General features: G+C 44.1%; 1 protein-coding gene across 3 annotated transcripts in view; it reads right to left on the bottom strand.

Moving 5' to 3' along the window:
- Positions 1-14849, bottom strand: part of LOC138446668 (ATP-binding cassette sub-family C member 4-like) — a 172526-nt gene extending 157677 nt beyond the window's left edge. For 2 of the 3 annotated variants that reach the window (XM_069601890.1, XM_069601893.1), the window contains exons 1-3: positions 14569-14849; positions 1414-1524; positions 800-920 (exon numbers count right to left, since the gene is read on the bottom strand). In XM_069601890.1, coding sequence (XP_069457991.1) covers positions 800-920; positions 1414-1524; positions 14569-14642 — 306 coding nt within the window. In that variant the 5' untranslated portion in view covers positions 14643-14849. The remainder of the gene's footprint in view (positions 1-799; positions 921-1413; positions 1525-14568) is intronic. The other variant, XM_069601891.1, reaches the window with a different exon arrangement.
- Positions 14850-18513: the final 3664 nt, after the last annotated feature.

Genomic DNA, 18513 nt, shown 5'->3' with positions numbered 1-18513 from the left:
AAGCTATATATGACAAACCCACAGCGAACATTATCTTCAATGGTAAAAAATTGAAAGCATTTCCCCTACAGTCAGGAACAAGACAAGGGTGCCCACTTTCACCACTACTGTTCAACATAGTTCTGGAAGTTTTGGCCACAGCAATCAGAGCAGAAAGAGAAATAAAAGGAATCCAAATTGGAAAAGAAGTAAAAGTCTCACTGTTTGCAGATGACATGATCCTCTACATCGAAAACCCTAAAGATTCCACCAGAAAATTACTAGAGCTAATCAAGGATAACTGTTAACATTTATATCATTTACTAAACACTATCAATGTCCTAAGTAAGTAAAGTCACTCAGTCGTGTCCAACTCTTTGTGACCCCATGGACTGTAGCCTACCAGGCTTCTCCATCCATGGGATTTTCCAGGCAAGAATACTGGAGTGGGTTGCCATTTCCTTCTAGTATGGTATAAAATGTCTTTTCTTGATAGTGCCATCCTTCCACAATACTATATTTTAATGGGTTAAAAGAAAAATATTGGCTTGGCAAAAAGTTCATTCAAGTTTTGCCATAAGCTGGTATGGGAAACCTGAAAGAATTTTTTTTTGCCAACCCAATAGTAATCCCCTGGAGCATTTGTCTTTAAGCACCTGTCCATTCTAAAAGTAAATACAACCGCTGAACTACATCATGATTCACAGACAAGTTTTATCTTCAGACCTTAAACCACTGTCCTCTGTCCCCACCATCTCATCCATATCAGCAATGATCTGCATACACTGAGAAGCAATGCACAGCATGGAAAAGCTTTTACCTCAAGAAACATAAGTAGCCCCAAAACGAAATAGAATTTCCAGTAACACTTGACGATTGCTTTCATTAAAGAGGGCTCTCGTGCGTCTTTCTTGGCTCTAGAAACTTCTTGATTCCAGTACCTGTGATGAGAAACAAAGCACAGTAAAGAATAGCCCTGCTCAGGTAAAAAGGGGGAGGGCGGAGCAGAAGCCTTTACTATAGGGCGCTCTGCGGTTGCCCCATAAATGATGGCTAATTGCTCACAGGGCTCCTGAAGGATGAGCAGTGTAGACCGAAGCACCTGAAAAAGCACCAGACCAGGCTTTGAGGGAGAAGTTCCAGATTCTGGAAACAAGTTCCTGCCATAATTTGCTGGATTCACAGGTCATGAACAGCTCAAGAGGGCAGACACCCTCCTCCAGGGACCCTACATCCGGGGACAGAGCTCGGCGGGAACACGGGCTCCCCCAGCCTCCAAAGTGGGCTAAGCCTGGGGTCAGCTTGAAGGGGTGAGCGTGCAATGTCAGGGGAGGAGGCTCAGAAGAACCCAGAGGAAGCAAAGACCCCGCACACCTTTAGCCCCACATGGAAATTCTCACTCTCCCTCCCCTTCTCTCTGATGTCTGTGCTCACCCTTGCAGCTCTTCTCCAAGATGCTGGGAGCGATCTTCTGGAAGCACTGTGTACAAGTCATCTTGTTTTAATTTCCGTTCATAACCAATTTTAAACAAGGGGTTTAGCCACCTGTTAAAAATTAAAAGGGCAGTGACATATCTCTAAATTACACAGCTCTAATTAGAATCTACAGTGATGGGCTTTGTTTTTAAAAAAACTATATTTTAAATATATAGAGATATGATGGAATAATTAGACATGTGTTTACACACTCACACACAGATACATACACACTCCCTAACTCTGTAGGCTGAGAGGCCCTGGAAGCAATGACACACTGGTAGCAAAGAGCATTCTAGCCCCTGATTCTTGGAGTTTTGTTTAACATACACAATTACATTTTTTTTTTCTTGTGGGAAGGACTTTTAAAGTGTACTGTCTTATCACCTTTCAAGTATTCAATACAGTAGGATTAACTATAGTTACCAGACTGGACATTATACCTTCATGAAAGTGAAAGTTGCTCAGTTGCGTCCAACTCTTTGCGACCTCGTGGACAATACAGTTCATGGAATTCCCCAGGCCAGAATACTGCAGTGGGTAGCCTTTTCCTTCTCCAAGGGATCTTCCCAACCCAGGGATCAAACTCTGGTCTCTCACGTTGCAGGCGGGATTTCCATGAACTGTATAGTCCATGGGGTCACAAAGAGTCCAACACGACAGAGGGGCTTTCACTTTCATGAGAATGTAACGTGCAGTCTGGTGACTATAGTTACTCCTACTGTATAATTTATTTTATAATGGAAGTTTGTGTCTTTTGGCCCCCTTCATCCAGGCCTTGGCTTTTTAATATCCTTCTTCCCAAAAAGGAACCAACTGAAGAAATGGCTGGTTCCAAGGTTGGGGCTATATGTGTTAATACTGATAATTCTGTTTTGTGTGTGTGGGGTTTTTGTTTTTGTTTTTTTTTTACTGTAATAGAAGTGCCTGACATGAAGCTTTGGAGATATCCATGCCAAAGACATCCATCTCTGGTGAACACGTGACAGCTACACAGTGAGATAAAGAGCCAGGCCACCCCACCCATGAAGTTCCTGCTTTCAGAAAGCTCTGGCTGACCTGATAACAGACCGTCTCACTGACTGCTTGCTTCTCCTTTCCCGCACTTTAATTCCCACTCTCATTTTTTAAATTCATCGATAAAGAGTGAACATTTAAAATCCTAGACACCCCACTCTCAACCTCAAAAGGGCAGAATCCCAAGTCCAAGCTTGCTCATGAGCTCTCACTCTCTACCCAGGACCTCACTGTGTCACCCCAGGGGTGCCTTGCACCCTCCAGGGCATGTGAGTGGTACGACTTGGTATTTCAAAGTTCCTGATGGTTGTTTGCTATGACCAGTGCATTTTCTTGGCAAAACTCTATTAGTCTTTGCCCTGCTTCATTCCGCATTCCAAGGCCAAATTTGCCTGTTACTCCAGGTGTTTCTTGACTTCCTACTTTAGCATTCCAGCCCCCTATAATGAAAAGGACATCTTTTTTGGGTGTTAGTTCTAAAAGGTCTTGTAGGTCTTCATAAAACCGTTCAACTTCAGCTTCTTCAGCATTACTGATTGGGGCATAGACTTGGATAACTGTGATATTGAATGGTTTGCCTTGGAAACGAACAGAGATCATTCTGTCATTTTTGAGATTGCATCCAAGTACTGCATTTCGGACTCTTCTGTTGACCATGATGGCTACTCCATTTCTTCTGAGGGATTCCTGCCCACAGTAGTAGATATAATGGTCATCTGAGTTAAATTCACCCATTTCAGTCCATTTTAGTTTGGTGATTCCTAGAATGTCGACATTCACCCTTGCCATCTCTTGTTTGACCACTTCCAGTTTGCCTTGATTCATGGACCTGACGTTCCAGGTTCCTAGGAAATATTGCTCTTTACAGCATCGGATCTTGCTTCTATCACCAGTCACATGCACAACTGGGTATTGTTTTTGTTTTGGCTCCATCCCTTCATTCTTTCTGGAATTATTTCTCCACTGATCTCCAGTAGCATATTGGGCACCTAATGACCTGGGGAGTTCTTCTTTTGGTATCCCATCATTTTGCCTTTTCATACTGTTCATGGGGTTCTCAAGGCAAGAATACTGAAGTGGCTTGCCATTCACTTCTCCAGTGGACCACTTTCTAACACCCTCTTCCAACAACACAAGAGAAGACTCTACACATGGACATCACCAGATGGTCAACACCAAAATCAGTTGGATTATATTCTTTGCAGCCAAAGATGGAGAAGCTCTATACAGTCAACTAAAACAAGACCAGGAGCTGACTGTGGCTCAGATCATGAACTCCTTATTACCAAATTCAGACTTAAATTGAAGAAAGTAGGGAAAACCGCTAGACCATTCATGTATGACCTAAATCAAATCCCTTATGATTATACAGTGGAAGTGAGAAATAGATTTAAGGGCCTAGATCTGATAGATAGAGTGCCTGATGAACTATGGAATGAGGTTCATGACATTGTACAGGAGACAGGGATCAAGACCATCGCCATGGAAAAGAAATGCAAAAAAGCAAAATGGCTGTCTGGGGAGGCCTTACGAATAGCTGTGAAAAGAAGAGAGGGGAAAAGCAAAGAAGAAAAGGAAAGATATAAGCATCTGAATGCAGAGTTCCAAAGGATAGCAAGAAGAGATAAGAAAGCCTTCTTCAGCGATCAATGCAAAGAAATAGAGGAAAAGAACAGAATGGGAAGGACTAGAGATCTCTTCAAGAAAATTAGAGATACCAAGGGAACATTTCATGCAATGACAGGCTCGATAAAGGACAGAAATGGTATGGACCTAACAGAAGCAGAAGATATTAAGAAGAGGTGGCAAGAATACATGGAAGAACTATACAAAAAAGTTCTTCACGACCCAGATAATCATGATGATGTGATCACTAATCTAGAGCCAGACATCTTGGAATGTGAAGTCAAGTGGGCATTAGAAAGCATTATTATGAACAAAGTTAGTGGAGGTGATGGAATTCCAGTTGAGCTGTTTCAAATCCTGAAAATGATGCTGTGAAAGTGCTGCACTCAATATGGCAGCAAATTTGGAAAACCCAGCAGTGGCCACAGGACTAGAAAAGGTCAGTTTTCATTCCAATTCCAAAGAAAGGCAATGCCAAAGAATGCTCAAACTACCGCACAATTGCACTCATCTCATATGATAGTAAAGTAATGCTCAAAATTCTCCAAGCCAGGCTTCAGCAATACATGAACTGTGAACTCCCTGATGTTCAAGCTGGTTTTAGAAAAGGCAGAGGAACCAGAGATCAAATTGCCAACATGCACTGGATCATGGAAAAAGCAAGAGAGTTCCAGAAAAAAAAAACATCTATTTCTGCTTTATTGACTATGCCAAAGCCTTTGACTGTGTGGATCACAGTCTACTGTGGAAATTTCTGAAAGAGATGGGAATACCAGACCACCTGACCTGCGTCTTGAGAAATTTGTATGCAGATCAGGAAGCAACACTTAGAACTGGACATGGAACAACGGACTGGTTCCAAATAGGAAAAGGAGTACATCAAGGCTGTATATTGTCACCCTGCTTCTTTAACTTCTATGCAGAGTACAGCATGAGAAACTCTGGACTAGAAGAAACACAAGCTGAAATCAAGATAGCTGGGAGAAATATCAATAACCTCGTATATGCAGATGACACCACCCTTATGACAGAAAGTGAAGAGGAGCTAAAAAGCTTCTTGATGAAAGTGAAAGAGGAGAGTGAAAAAGCTGGCTTAAAACTCAACATTCAGAAAATGAAGATCATGGCATCCAGTCCCATCACTCCATGGGAAATAGATGGGGAAACAGTGGAAACAGTGTCAGATTTTATATTTTTGGGCTCCAAAATCACTGCAGATGGTGATTGCAGCCATGAAATTAAAAGACGCTTACTCCTTGGAAGAAAAGTTATGACTAACCTAGATAGTATATTCAAAAGCAGAGATATTACTTTGCCAACTAACATCCTTCTATTCAAGGCTATGTTTTTTTCCAGTAGTCATGTATGGATGTGAGATTTGGACTGTGAAGAAGGCTGAGTGCCGAAGAATTGATGCTTTTGAACTGTGGTGTTGGAGAAGACTCTTGAGAGTCCCTTGGACTGCAAGGAGATCCAACCAGTCCATTCTGAAGATCAACCCTAAAATTTCTTTGGAAGGAATGATGCTAAAGCTGAAACTCCAGTACTTTGGCCATCTCATGTGAAAAGTTGACTCATTGGAAAAGACCCTGATGCTGGGAGGGATTGGGGGCAGGAGGAGAAGGGGATGACCGAGGATGAGATGGCTGGATGGCATCATGGACTCGACGGACTTCAGTCTGAGTGAACTCCGGGAGTTGGTGATGAACAGGGAGGCCTGGCGTGCTGCGATTCATGGGGTCACAAAGAATCGGACACGACTGAGAGACTGAACTGAACGGAACTGAACTGAAGGTTGTTTCTGAGACGTGTCTCACAATCCTAAGAAACACAAGGGCCAGTCCAGACACAACAGTGGCTGCAAAAGGAGAATTTCTGTGGGGGCTGTGCATAACTAGTATGAGCCGTGGTGAGCACAGTCCCAGGCAACCCTGGCAAAAGCCTCACTTTCTACAGGCCAAGACCAACAGGCAGAGAAAGTCCAAGATGGGTCTGGGACATCTTGTGCCATAAAATAAGGAAGCACTCAAGGAATGATGAGGATGTGTAGAAGGACAGAGAAGCTCAAATGGCTCTTGCTAGACAAATCGGGGATACTTAGAGCATCAAAACAATCAAATGGCAATGAACCTTAACCCAGTAAATAATGAAAGAATCCATGAATCCATAGTGCTACGTAAACAGGAGAGAAAGGTAAGCTCTTGCAAACAAATCCAAACAAATATAAAAGGAGTAATCAGTTACTTTTAAGCTGTGTACATAACTGAAAATGTACTATACTGAATAATTTTCAAGTATAAGATATTTTTTTCTTTATATGAGGAGAAGCCCTTGGGAAATTGTTTTGTGATTCAATTTGTAAACTATGTGTCCCAAGACATGTCTGATCTAGATAGATGCTTAGTCCCAGGTGCAAATCAAGTGCTGGTCCAAAAGACTGCTGAAATTTTATATGCTTACTGATATTTTACACTGCATGTCCTGTAAAGTTATAAGTCTGCCCAATAAAAATGTTTAACAATTCAGAAAAAAAGGATCAAGTCAGAAAATCATCAATGGAAATTAAAAAAAGTGTGTGAAAGCTTGAAGTAGAAGATGATATTTACATAATCACAATTTATCTCTCTGCAATTATTTATTATAAAGGGAAAAATAACAGTAACTGTACAGATGATCCCACCAAAAAACCTCTTCAGATTGATTATGCATTATTTAAATGATAGTAGTTAGAATGCAAAGATAGTCCATTGGTAAACACCATTTTACTTATGTGCCAGGGTAAGGAAATTTCCAAGGCCAGACCATAATAACCTGTGGATAGAGATCAAACCAGTCAGTCCTAAAGGAAATCAACCCTGAATATTCATTGGAAGGCCTGATGCTGAAGTTCTAATACTTTGGCCAACCTGATGCAAAGAGCTGACTGATTGGAAAAGACTCAGATGCTGGGAAAGATTGAAGGCAAAAGGAGGAGAGGAGAGCAGAAGATGAGATGGTTAGATAACATCACCAGCTCAATAGACATGAAGTTGAGCAAACTATGAGAGAGAGTAAAGGACAAGGAAGCCTGATGTGCTGGTCCATGGGGTCACAAAGTCGGACGTGGCTGAGTGACTGAATAACAGCAACGACAGAGATCACATTTCTTCTCTCCTGTTATTCCTATGACAACATGGGTACAGATGCTCAAGAACTATTTGTTGAATGTATGAATATCCATGACTCATTAAAGAAGCAATAAGATAGACTGAACTTCAGATTTTGCTAATCTGGGTATCTTGGTGCCCTGGTCCAGGAGTCAGAAGACTGGACTCTAGTCCCAGCTGTGGTGCTGAGCACCCAGGGCCTCAGCTGTCCTCTGCTCCATGTTTCCACTCCAGTTCAGCAGCTCCACGATCTCTAGGTCTCAGTTACCTTCCAAAACAATGGTGCACATCTAGGAGCTTTACCACTAAGCAGGTTTGACACATGTTGGGTGATTTATTCCACAGTTGTTCCCTACAGAAAATGCTCAGGGAATCAGCACTGGGACTTACCCAGATGATGACATCTTGCCCCAAAGTGAAAGCATTAGTCACTCAGTTGTGTCCAACTCTTTGTGACCCCATGGTCTGTCCATAAAATTCTCGAGGCAAGAATACAGGAGTGGGTAGCCATTCCCTTCTCCAGGGGATTTTTCTGACTCAGGGATTGAACTAGGTTCTCCTGCATTACAGCCAGATTTTTTACCACCTGACAAGGAAGCCCACAAAGAACCTTTTTAAAATTCTGCTTGAAGAGGAAAAGATACTCAACATCAAAATATCTTTGGATCCAGATTCCTTCCTAACTTTCGATGGGAAAGTTTAACATTTATTTATAGCATTAAGTAATGTTCAAAATGTGGTATTTATATTTTAATTAAACTTTTTATTTTGTAAAGGAGTATATCCAACGGACAACGTGATAGTTTCAGGAAGACGGCAAAGGGACTGAGGCATACACACACGTGTATCCATTCTCCCTCAAAGCCCCTCCCATCCAAGCTGCCGCATAACATTGAGCAGTTCCCTGTCCAATACAGTCGGTTCTTGTCGGTTGAGTTCAGTCACTCAGTCATGTCCAACTCTTTGCGACCCCATGAATCTCCATCCTAAATACAGCGATATGTACATGTCCCTACCAAACTCCCTAACTATCCCTTTCCCCCTTTACTCTTCCTGACAGCCATAAGTTCATTCTCTAAAGTCTGAGTCTGTTTCTGTCGGAATGTGGTATTTAATTGAAATGTATGCAGTCTTTCACTTTTGTTTAATGCAGTTTATTGCTAATTAGGATGTGATGCACATCTATGATCATATATTTTGATGCATCTTTCCTTTTTCCAAATTCCCAGAAGTAGAATAAGGGCTGAATTGTTTTCTGTTAGGTTCAGATTAATCTGCCTTCTTAACAGCCCTTTGTGAGCTTATTTCATTGTCAACTTTGAGTACCTGAATTATAGTTTTTCTGGACCTAAAGTTAAAAATAATTCAAGGAGTTTTAATTTGAATTAATTTGACTTATGCATGCTTAGTCATTCAGTCCTGTTAGACTCTTTGCAACCCTATGGACTATAGCCTGTCAGACTCCTCTGTCCCTGGGATTTTCCAGGAAAGAATACAAGAGTGGGTTGCCATTTGATTTGTGAAGATGGAACACTTTTTATGTCTCTTGATCATTTGTCTCTTCAAATGTCTATTAATATATTTTCTATAGAGCATTTATATTTTTGAAATAAGTTGTAATCATACACATAATACTTTTTCAGATTTTCTTTTGTTCTTTAGAGGTTTAAAATTATATATCATTAAATAAAATCAAGCTTTTCTTTTTCATTTCTCCTGCTGCTTTTGTAGTATATCTTCTGTAGTATATCCTAAGGTCATCTAAATCTCAGTGTTTTATTACAGATTTCTTCTAATTTTATTTTTAACAGTAAAGGCAGCTAGATTTTTTTTTTTTTTTTTTTTTTTTTTTTAGTTTTTGATATAGGATAGGCCCCATTTTTTCCTAAAACAGTCCATTCTCCCATTATGGTTTACTGACTTTTTCTTATTCCTCACTATTGGAAATAAGAAACACAGTTAATGAAGCATGTCCAGCTGGGGACTGGACTGTCCAGTCCTTTGAGACTCTGTCCTTACAGCAGCCTCTGGGGTGAGCTCTGCATTTCTCTCCACCCTCGTCTCAGATGCCAGCAGGTTGGGGGTGAGTGCAGGACCTGTCCCCAGGGATGAGGGTGGGGCAGGGTCTCGGACCAGATGCATTTGGCCCATCAGGAAGCTGTTAAATTCTTGCTCCCCTGACACTGGCCATGTCTCTGTCAGTGAACTGTCCCCTTGCAAAGGGAGTGTGGATGTGGAAACTGTTTGGTATCGAGACAGACTCTCTGGAGACACTTCTTAGAGAAGCTAATGACATGAGGGGGGATGTGAACTGGCCGAGTGCTGAGATCATTTAGGGAGGTTTGTCCTGCTAGGCCCTCAGTAACTATCGATTGTGAATGGATAGAAATGTTTAATTTCAAACTATGATTCTTTGCACCATTTTCAGAATACCACCTGTTATTCTTCATTAACAGTCAGAAATGCACACACTGTAGATAGAGGCTGGGTGAGCTCTCCAGGGCGCTTTCTCTGGCCTTGACCTGTTCCCAGGGAATGTTTAGTTTGATGAGTTTTGGTAACTTTATACAATAACCACAGCCTCAAGCAAGAAATAGAACATCCCAAAGGTATAGTCAAATTTACTGGTATGTCCTTATAGCAAAACAAACTACCTAACAAATTTAAGTTTATCTCCTGTAGTTTACTCTTGATTTTTTTGGTCTTTGTAGTTCTGCACCTGATCAGCCTGAGACTAGTGTCCTTTCAGAGGTAGCAAGTGGATAATTTTCCACCCGGAGTCTTCCATGGGTCCCCCAGTGTGTTGATTCCCTACCCTCTGTTGACCTGAAACAAATAGACTGTTAGATATTTCTTCAGCAAAGATGGGCTTATTCAGAATCAGCAGAGAATGGCAGTTTGAGGTCTGCATTTGTGGAGAGCCAAGTGTAAGTCCCCAAAGTGCCAGAGCCGGAGAGCACTTTTACAGAGGGGAAGAGGAGGTTGGGAGGGCTCTTACAGAGTCATGGCTTTTCATTGCCTGCATCCTTGCCAGGAAAGGAGAGGAGTCCCTCTTCTTCCTGTTGGGGGCTGTTGCTATTGTAACCTCATCTATCAAAGTTATCAGAGGCTTTCTACTGGGGACCACATGGGATTACTGGAGCACTCTGGTGGTGATGACTGCTCTTTGTCTGGGGGGACTTTGCCCTGTTCAGAGCATCACTGACCCTCTCAGCATCCCAGGGAGGTGTTCTCTCCAGGTCTTCACCCCACTTTCCCAAGGCCAGTACTGAGAGGTTATGTGGCTGGTTCATGGTCATATAACCAGGAAGTGGCAAAGTCTAGAATCTAACACAAGAACACTTCCAAATGAGGCACATCAGGTGCCATTTTTGTTTTGCATTACATTTTTTTAAACTGTGGGAAATGCACACAGCATAAAATTTACTATCTTGATGATTTTTCAAGCACACAGTTCATTATTGGTAACTATCTTCACATTACCATGCAACCAGTTTCCAGCACACTTTTCATCCTGTACTGGTGTGCTATCAAACACTAACTCCCCACTTCCCTTGCCCCCAGCTCCTGGCAACCACGAGGCCACTTTGTTTCTCTTTGAATTTGACTGCTCTGAGGATTTCACATAAATCAAATCATAAAATCTTTGTCCTTTGTGATGCACCATTTTGCAACCCCACCCGCCAGTGTGCAGAGCTCCAGTTTCTCCACATCCTTGCCAACACTATTGTTTCTTCCTTTTGTTTCCCATGTGTGAGCTGGTGTCTCGTTGCAGTGCATAACTAACACAACATGGTTAAGCAACTTACTCCAATAAAAATCAAGCCTAAAAAATATGAGCTATAATTTAAAAAAAAAAATTGTGCATGTGCAGATATGGAAAGATTTCTAGGGGAAGACTAATAATCAAAATATTAGCAGGTAGACCTGGCTAATAAAAACAAATCCTTATTCCTTTCTTCTTGTATGTGCTCAGTTATGTCCAACTCTTTGCAATGCTATGGACTGTAGCCCACCAGGCTCCTCTGTCCATGGGATTCTCTATGCAACAATAATGGTGTGGGTTGCCATTTCTTACACTGGGGATCTTTCTAACCCAAGAATCAAACCTACATCTCTTGTGTCTCCGGCACTGGCAGGTAGATTCTTTACCTCTGTGCCACCTATCTGGGAGGCCCTTCTTCTTCTATAAAGTTTTTTATAGAAATAGAAAATTATATATTCTAAAATTCACAATTAAACTCTCAGTCCTACCTGTGCTGTGAAAACACTAAAACCTCAGTGTGATCATTTGTATAAAGTCAGTAAGCTAGTTACTGGCATCATTTACAAGCTGAGAAAGCAGATGAAATGTGAGAAGAAAAGCAAACACCCAATGAGAAGATGAAAACTCCATTTCTCTACAAGGTGGGCCTTGTCTCTGGGCAGCACTTCCTGCCTGGACTCATTTCAATTTCCCAGGACAGTGAGTGGAGGACACAAGGAAATCACAAGGGTACCTCAGACTTTACAAACAGGATGGCAATTTTGGTCACCAACTAACATCACAAAGTCTGGACCTCTTTTAAAAGTTAGCACTGAAGGAACAATGCCAGTGGGAGGAGAGGCTTAAAGCAGAAGCCAGCCTCCACCTTCCATCAGAATCTCCTGGAGCTTGTTTAACCCCACCCTCACCATTTCTAAACTTACAGAATTGGTCTAAAAGGACTTGAGAGGGAGATTTGCATTTCTAACAAGCTCCCAGGTGACAAGGATGCAGCAGGTCTGAGAGCCATACTCTAAGAACAGCTGCCCTAAACCTTGATTATAGAGATGTTTCACGAGCATCATCTCCAACAGCAAGAACTTTAAGAACTTCCCTTGAGAAATTCCTGCCTACAAGACCAAAGGTGTGTTTGCATTTGCCTTCTCCCTGCATTTAAGAACAAGTATCCAAAGAGAAGCAGCTCAAAATAGCAGTTACATACAGGGCAACACAAACTCAGGAGCCAGACTCCTGATTTGGGGTCCAACTTTCACTATTAAGCTGTGTGACGCAGGCAAGTTACTTAAACTCTTAGAATTTGGGGGAGAATGGATACATGTATCGGAGAAGGCGATGGCACCCCACTCCAGTACTCTTGCCTGGAAAATCCCATGGATGGAGGAGCCTGGTAGGCTGCAGTCCATGGGGTCTCGAAGTCAGACACAACTGAGCGACTATGACGGAGTCCATTTCCTGTCCACACAAGACTATCACAACATTGTAAATTGGCTATACTCCAATATAAAATAAAGTTTAAAAAAATTACTCAAACTCTCTGCTTAAGTGACTTCACGTGTAAAAAACTGCTCCTTCCAATTCAGCAGGAAAATTGGAAATGGGGGTCTACCCAAATCAATGAGAAGTCCTCATCTTCCCATTTCCATACACACACCTTTTGAAATTCCACAAATAGAACATCCCTGGAGAGTTCCTTGCCCTGCCTGAAGTTAGAAGAGGTGGCTCTACTTTGGTATCATTTACAGTTGTTGCTATTTAGCCACTTAGTCATATCCACTCTTTTGCAACCCCATGGACAATAGCCTGCCAGGCTCCTCTGTCCATGGGATTTCTCAGGCAAGAATACTCAAGTGGATTGCTATTTCCTCCTCCAGGGGACCATTCCCCACCCAGAGATCAAACCCAGGTCTCTTGGGCTCTTGCTATGGCAGGCAAATTCTTTACCACTGAGTCAACAGGTAATCCCACACCCATATTTTTCCTTCTTGATCCTTTTTCCTCAAGGGCTATCAAACGGCCAAGAGATGTAGCCACATACACTGAATACACCACCATCAAAACATGCACAGGAGTTTCTGTTTCTTGGAGATCCCCAAGGTCCTCCCACATAACAACAAAGGAAATACCAGAATGCATGGGAAAGATGAAAGATGAAGGGTCCAGGAACAAAAGATAAGATAATCACTCAAGTGTGATTAAACACAAAGGATCCACCCCACCTAGTTAGTGGTCCCAGCTACCAGATGGTGGAGAAGGCAATGGCACCCCACTCCAGTACTCTTGGAAAATCCCATGGACAGAGGAGCCTGGTAGGCTGCAGTCCATGGGGTCGCTAAGAGTCGGACACAACTGAGCAACTTCACTTTCACTTTGCACTTTCATGCATTGGAGAAAGAAATGACAACACACTTCAGTGTGGAGAATCCCAGGGACAGGGGAGCCTGGTGGGCTGCCGTCTATGGGGTCGCACAGTCAGACATGACTGAAGCGACTTAGCAGCAGTAAGAGCAGCAGCAGCAGCAGCAGCAGCTACCAGATGGAAAACTTCAGTTAAGAGCTTCATATCTCTGAATCCCTTCTCATCTGTGAGTTTCCTCCCAGCTTAGGGACCCTTCAGTGGTTTCAGGACCAGAGGACTCCTGGGCAGGACCACCTGCATCAATACCATGCACTGCTTCTGGAAAGGCTAGAGATGCAGATAAGACCCCATAGGCTTCAGGGACCCCATTCCCAGGGTGACTCTCAAAGGTGGAAGCAGAGACATTCACAATTAGGTAAGGGGCTGGTCAAATACATCCTCCAGTCCTCCCAATGTATCCCAAGTAAAAGCAAAATGGGTTCAAGAATTATGTCCCCATTCATTAAATAAAGAACAACAGTGTTCTTACACACATAAAATGTGTCACAACTAGATACCAGGATGTACAGTGAGAGATGCCCACGGAGAGAAAGAGGGAGGCAAGGAGACATGGTCACAGACACAGGGACAAGGGAACCCAGTGCGGTTGGACTCAGCTGTCACCCAAGGAATGTGGGGAAAGGAGGGGACACTATTGGAAGATGGCAACAGGAGCAGAGCACTAATTAGATAAAGGAAGCTGTTCAGGGCTGTTTGCTTAGTGGGGAAAGTAAGAATTAGTGCAGAACTATGAATCCAGCGCTGTACTGGGAAAGGCGGCTAAGGATGGCGTGCAGGGTCAGGTTCTTCTCCCGCTGGCGGTGACGCCCTGGGCAGGCTGGGTTCTCTGCCTCCCTGCCTCCTGCTCCCGCTGCCCCTCCTGCTCCCGGGGACTAAGGAGGCTGACGGGGCAGCAAGCTGCTAGGCAGGGAGACCCTGAGCCCTGAGACCAGGTCCCTCTTCCCGTTCCTGCTACCCCTTCCCGCCGCCTCACCCAGAGGGCGCAGACAGGGACCCCCGCGGCCGGCGTGGGGAGACCCCACCGCTACAAGCAGCCATCGGGAAGCGCTCCCTCGCCCTGACCCTCGATCCTCAGCCCCTGCAAGGCGCAGCTCAGGCACTGGCCTGAGGCGGCGGGGTGTCTCAGCCCAGGCGGGGCTCACCAGGAAAACAGCCGGGAGCAGAAGTTCGCGTCCTGCAGCGGGTTGGGCTTTTCCTCAGGGGACACCGGCCCCATCTTGCCAGCTTGGACCCGCGCGGGCCGGGGACGTGGGGTAGGGGGCAGCCGGGGGCCACACGCAGGTGAGAGGGGAGGCCGCAGGCGCCGCTGATGGAGCCGGTGGGGGAACCGCAAGGCGCGGGGCGCAGGACCCCAGGCGCCCTTGTTCCGCACTGGGCTGCCAAGTCTACCAGAGGGCGCGCTCTGAGCTCGAGTCCCCACCCAGAAGGTGGAGAGGGAGGGGCAGGCTGCAGCAGAAACGCCCCTCAGCTGTGGTGAAGACCAGAGAAAGCTGGCAGAAGGAGATAGCAGCCTGCCCTCCGGGCACCCTGCCCTCATCAGGACCAAACCAGGGCGCTGTGGGAAGGTCTCCAGCTGGAATGGAGCAGGACCCTGGGGGGCCTTCCTGGGAGAGACCCCACCCCACCGCGAGATACCCTGAGCTAGTGGCCAGTACTGGTCAGTGGAGGTGAGCACAGATGACGGGCACAAAGCTGCCAGGCTACTGAGATGACAGCCCCAGGCTCCGCAGTGTCTGGTCTGCTGCTAGGCTGGCCCTGAGGAATCCTGTTTTGTTAAGAGCAGGGAAAAGTAAAGAAAAAGGAAAAGTAAAGCACATTCTTCTCCTGGCATGAAGGACAGTTACGCAGCAGTAAACTGATGCACAGAGAAAAATACATAAGCAAGAAGTCAACACTTACTTTGTTTATCCCTCAAATAAATAAATTTTGAATCAGCCAATAAGCAGGTATCAGTTCAAGAGGGAAATGAATAACTTCAGTCATTTTTCCCATACATGAAGCCCATATGCATATATATGAAGAAAATAAATGCATTCAAAGAAATGTTTCTGGAATGAATAAACAAAGTGTGGTATAGACATACAATGAAATATCACTCAGCCTTAAAAAGGAAGGAAATTCTCACACACACCGCAGCGTGTATGAACCTTGAAGACAGTGATGTTGTGACTTATAATTAGAATATGTATTTAGTCTTCATGATGTTGCTGGCACAGAACTCCCAAAACCCTTAGGTGCTTTAAGGTAAGAGTGAAGAAGTCTCTTTTGATAATTATCACAGGCCCCTTTCAACTACACCTGAGTTTTAGTGAATTCATCTGTCAGAAAAACCAAACACCTGATTAAAGGGTTGGCATTTTCAGCCACACCCTGCCATGTCTAGGGAGAAGGACTGGAAACAGCTGAACTGCCAATGGCCAATGCATTAACCCGTCTTGACTAAAGTATGTTTCTATGAAGGCTCAATAAAAAAACCAACAGGATGGGGTTCACAGAGCTTCCCGGCTAGTGAACCTGTGCAGGTGTGGGGAGGGCGACTCACCTGGAGAGGCCTGGAAGCCCCTGCCCCTCCCCCTACCTTGCTCTCTGCATCTCTTCCATCTGGCTGTTCTGGAGTTGAATCCTTTTATAATAAACTAGTGATCTAGTTGAGTAAGCTGTTTTCCTGAGCTGTAAGCCACTCTAGAAAATTACCAAACCCAAGGAGGAGGTCATGGGAAGCCTGATTTGTGATCAGTCTGTAAGAAAAACAGGTAACCACCTAGACTCACCACTGGCTTCTGAAGTTGAGAAGAAGGGGTAGTATTGTGGGACTGCCCTTGACCTATAACAAGGTCTAACAAAAACTCCAGGCAGACAGTGTCAGAACTGACTTAACTGTGGGACACAGTTGTGTCTGTATAGTCTGAGAACTGGTTCAGTTCAGTCACTCACTCTTTGTGACCCCCTGGGCTCTAACACACCAGGCCTTCCTGTCCATCACCAACTCCCAGAGTTTACTCAAACTCATGTCCTTTGAGTTGGTGATGCCATCCAACCACCTCATCCTCTGTCATTCCCTTCTCTTCCCGCCTTCAGTCTTGCCCAGCATGAGGGTCTTTTCTAATGAGTCAGTTCATTGCATCAGCTGGCCAAAGTATTGGAGTTTCAGCTTCAACATCAGTCCTTCTAATGAATATTCAGGACTGATTTCCTTTAGGATGGACTGGTTGGATCTCCTTGCAGTCCAAAGGACTCTCAAGAGTCTTCTCCAACACCACAGTTCAAAAGCTTAAATTCTTCAGCACTCAGCTTTCTTTATAATCCAACTCTCACATCCATACATGACTACTAGATAAACCACAGCTTTGACTAGATGGACCTTTGTTGGCAAATTAACGTCTCTCCTTTATAATAAGCTGTCTAGGTTGGTCATTACTTTTCTTCCAAGGAGCAAGGGTCTTTTAATTTAATGGCTGCAGTCACCATCTGCAGTGACTTTGGAGCCCAAGAAAATAAAATCTGTTACTATTTCCACTGTTTCCCAGTCTATTTCCCATGAATTGATGGGACTGGATGCCGTGATCTTAGTTTTTGAATGTTGAGCTCTAAGCCAACTTTTTCACTCTCCTCATTAATGTTCATCAAGAGGTCCTTTAGTTCTTCTTCACTTTCTGCCATAAGGGTGGTGTCATCTGCGTATCTGAGGTGATTGATATTTCTCCCGGCAATTCTGACAGACTGAAAACCACAATCACAGAAAACTGAAGATTCAGTTCAGCTCAGTTCAGTCGTGTCCAACTCTTTGCGACCCCATGAATCGCAGCACGCCAGGCCTCCCTGTCCATCACCATCTCCCGGAGTTCACTCAGATTTATGTCCATCAAGTCCATGATGCCATCCAGCCATCTCATCCTCTGTCATCCCCTTCTCCTCCTGCCCTCAATCCCTCCCAGCATCAGAGTCTTTTCCAGTGAGTCAACTCTTCGCATGAGGTGGCCAAATTACTGGAGTTTCAGCTTCAGCATCATTCCTTCCAAAGAAATCCCAGGGCTGATCTCCTTCAGAATGGACTGGTTGGATCTCCTTGCAGTCCAAGGGACTCTCAAGAGTCTTCTCCAACACCACAGTTCAAAAGCATCAGTTCTTCAGCACTCAGCCTTCTTCACAGTCCAACTCTCACATCCATACATGACCACAGGAAAAACCATAGCCTTGACTAGATGGACCTTAGTCAGCAAAGTAATGTCTCTGCTTTTGAATATGCTATCTAGGTTGGTCATAACTTTTCTTCCAAGGAGTGAGCGTCTTTTAATTTCATGACTGCAGTCATCATCTGCAGTTTAGCTGTACTAAAAACAATCAAGGTGATGCTGGTCAGACCACCAATGACTAATTTCAAGCCTGTCAGCGCTGACTGTGCTCTTTATACTCATAGCCCTCTCCTTGTCTATAAAAGCTCTTGTCCACTATCAACAGTGGGGACAATCAGCCTTTGAACAGCTGCCCACTCTCCCCCGACTCATATATACTGGCAACTAAAATAAAGTTCTTTTCCACCAACCTCGTCTCTGTATTGGCTTTTGAGCAGCGAACAGCCAGATGCCCCCCTCCCCTTCAGTATCACTTTTTAGCCTTCTATGGTCAGCCTTCGAACTATCACAGCACCAGCCATGGTGAGAGGGGAGTAACTTTTAGTGTTATAATGCAGGATCAGAGACCAGACCACGGTCAACACCATCTTGATTAGCTGGTTCAAGCCAGTTTCTGTGGGATCCTGTTTTGCTCAATATGTATGCCCCTCTTCCTTTCTGTCTCAACAGCATGGACACGTTGTTTCCATAGTGACAAGGCCATCTTAGCCTGTCATCTTGAAGTCCATACCTGTGTATGGGGTTACACAAGCTTCTATGTGTACCCTGATGCCTATATCCTTCCCGTTCCCATTTAAGCAATACTAGGCTGTCTTCCTCAAATGAAGGGCACCAGGAACTCCCACTTATTTCCGGTGCAACATCAAGCCCCAGCCAAGAGGGAGTTACCTTATGCATTAAAGAAAACAAAACAAAACTGATTATATCAATACGTTTCCTATTGAACCTTCAGGC

Source organism: Ovis canadensis, chromosome 10, assembly GCF_042477335.2.
Source record: "Ovis canadensis isolate MfBH-ARS-UI-01 breed Bighorn chromosome 10, ARS-UI_OviCan_v2, whole genome shotgun sequence".
NCBI classification, from domain to species: domain Eukaryota; kingdom Metazoa; phylum Chordata; class Mammalia; order Artiodactyla; family Bovidae; genus Ovis; species Ovis canadensis.
The sequence above is the reverse complement of the archived record's forward strand: the minus strand, read 5'-3'. Positions and strand labels throughout refer to the sequence as shown.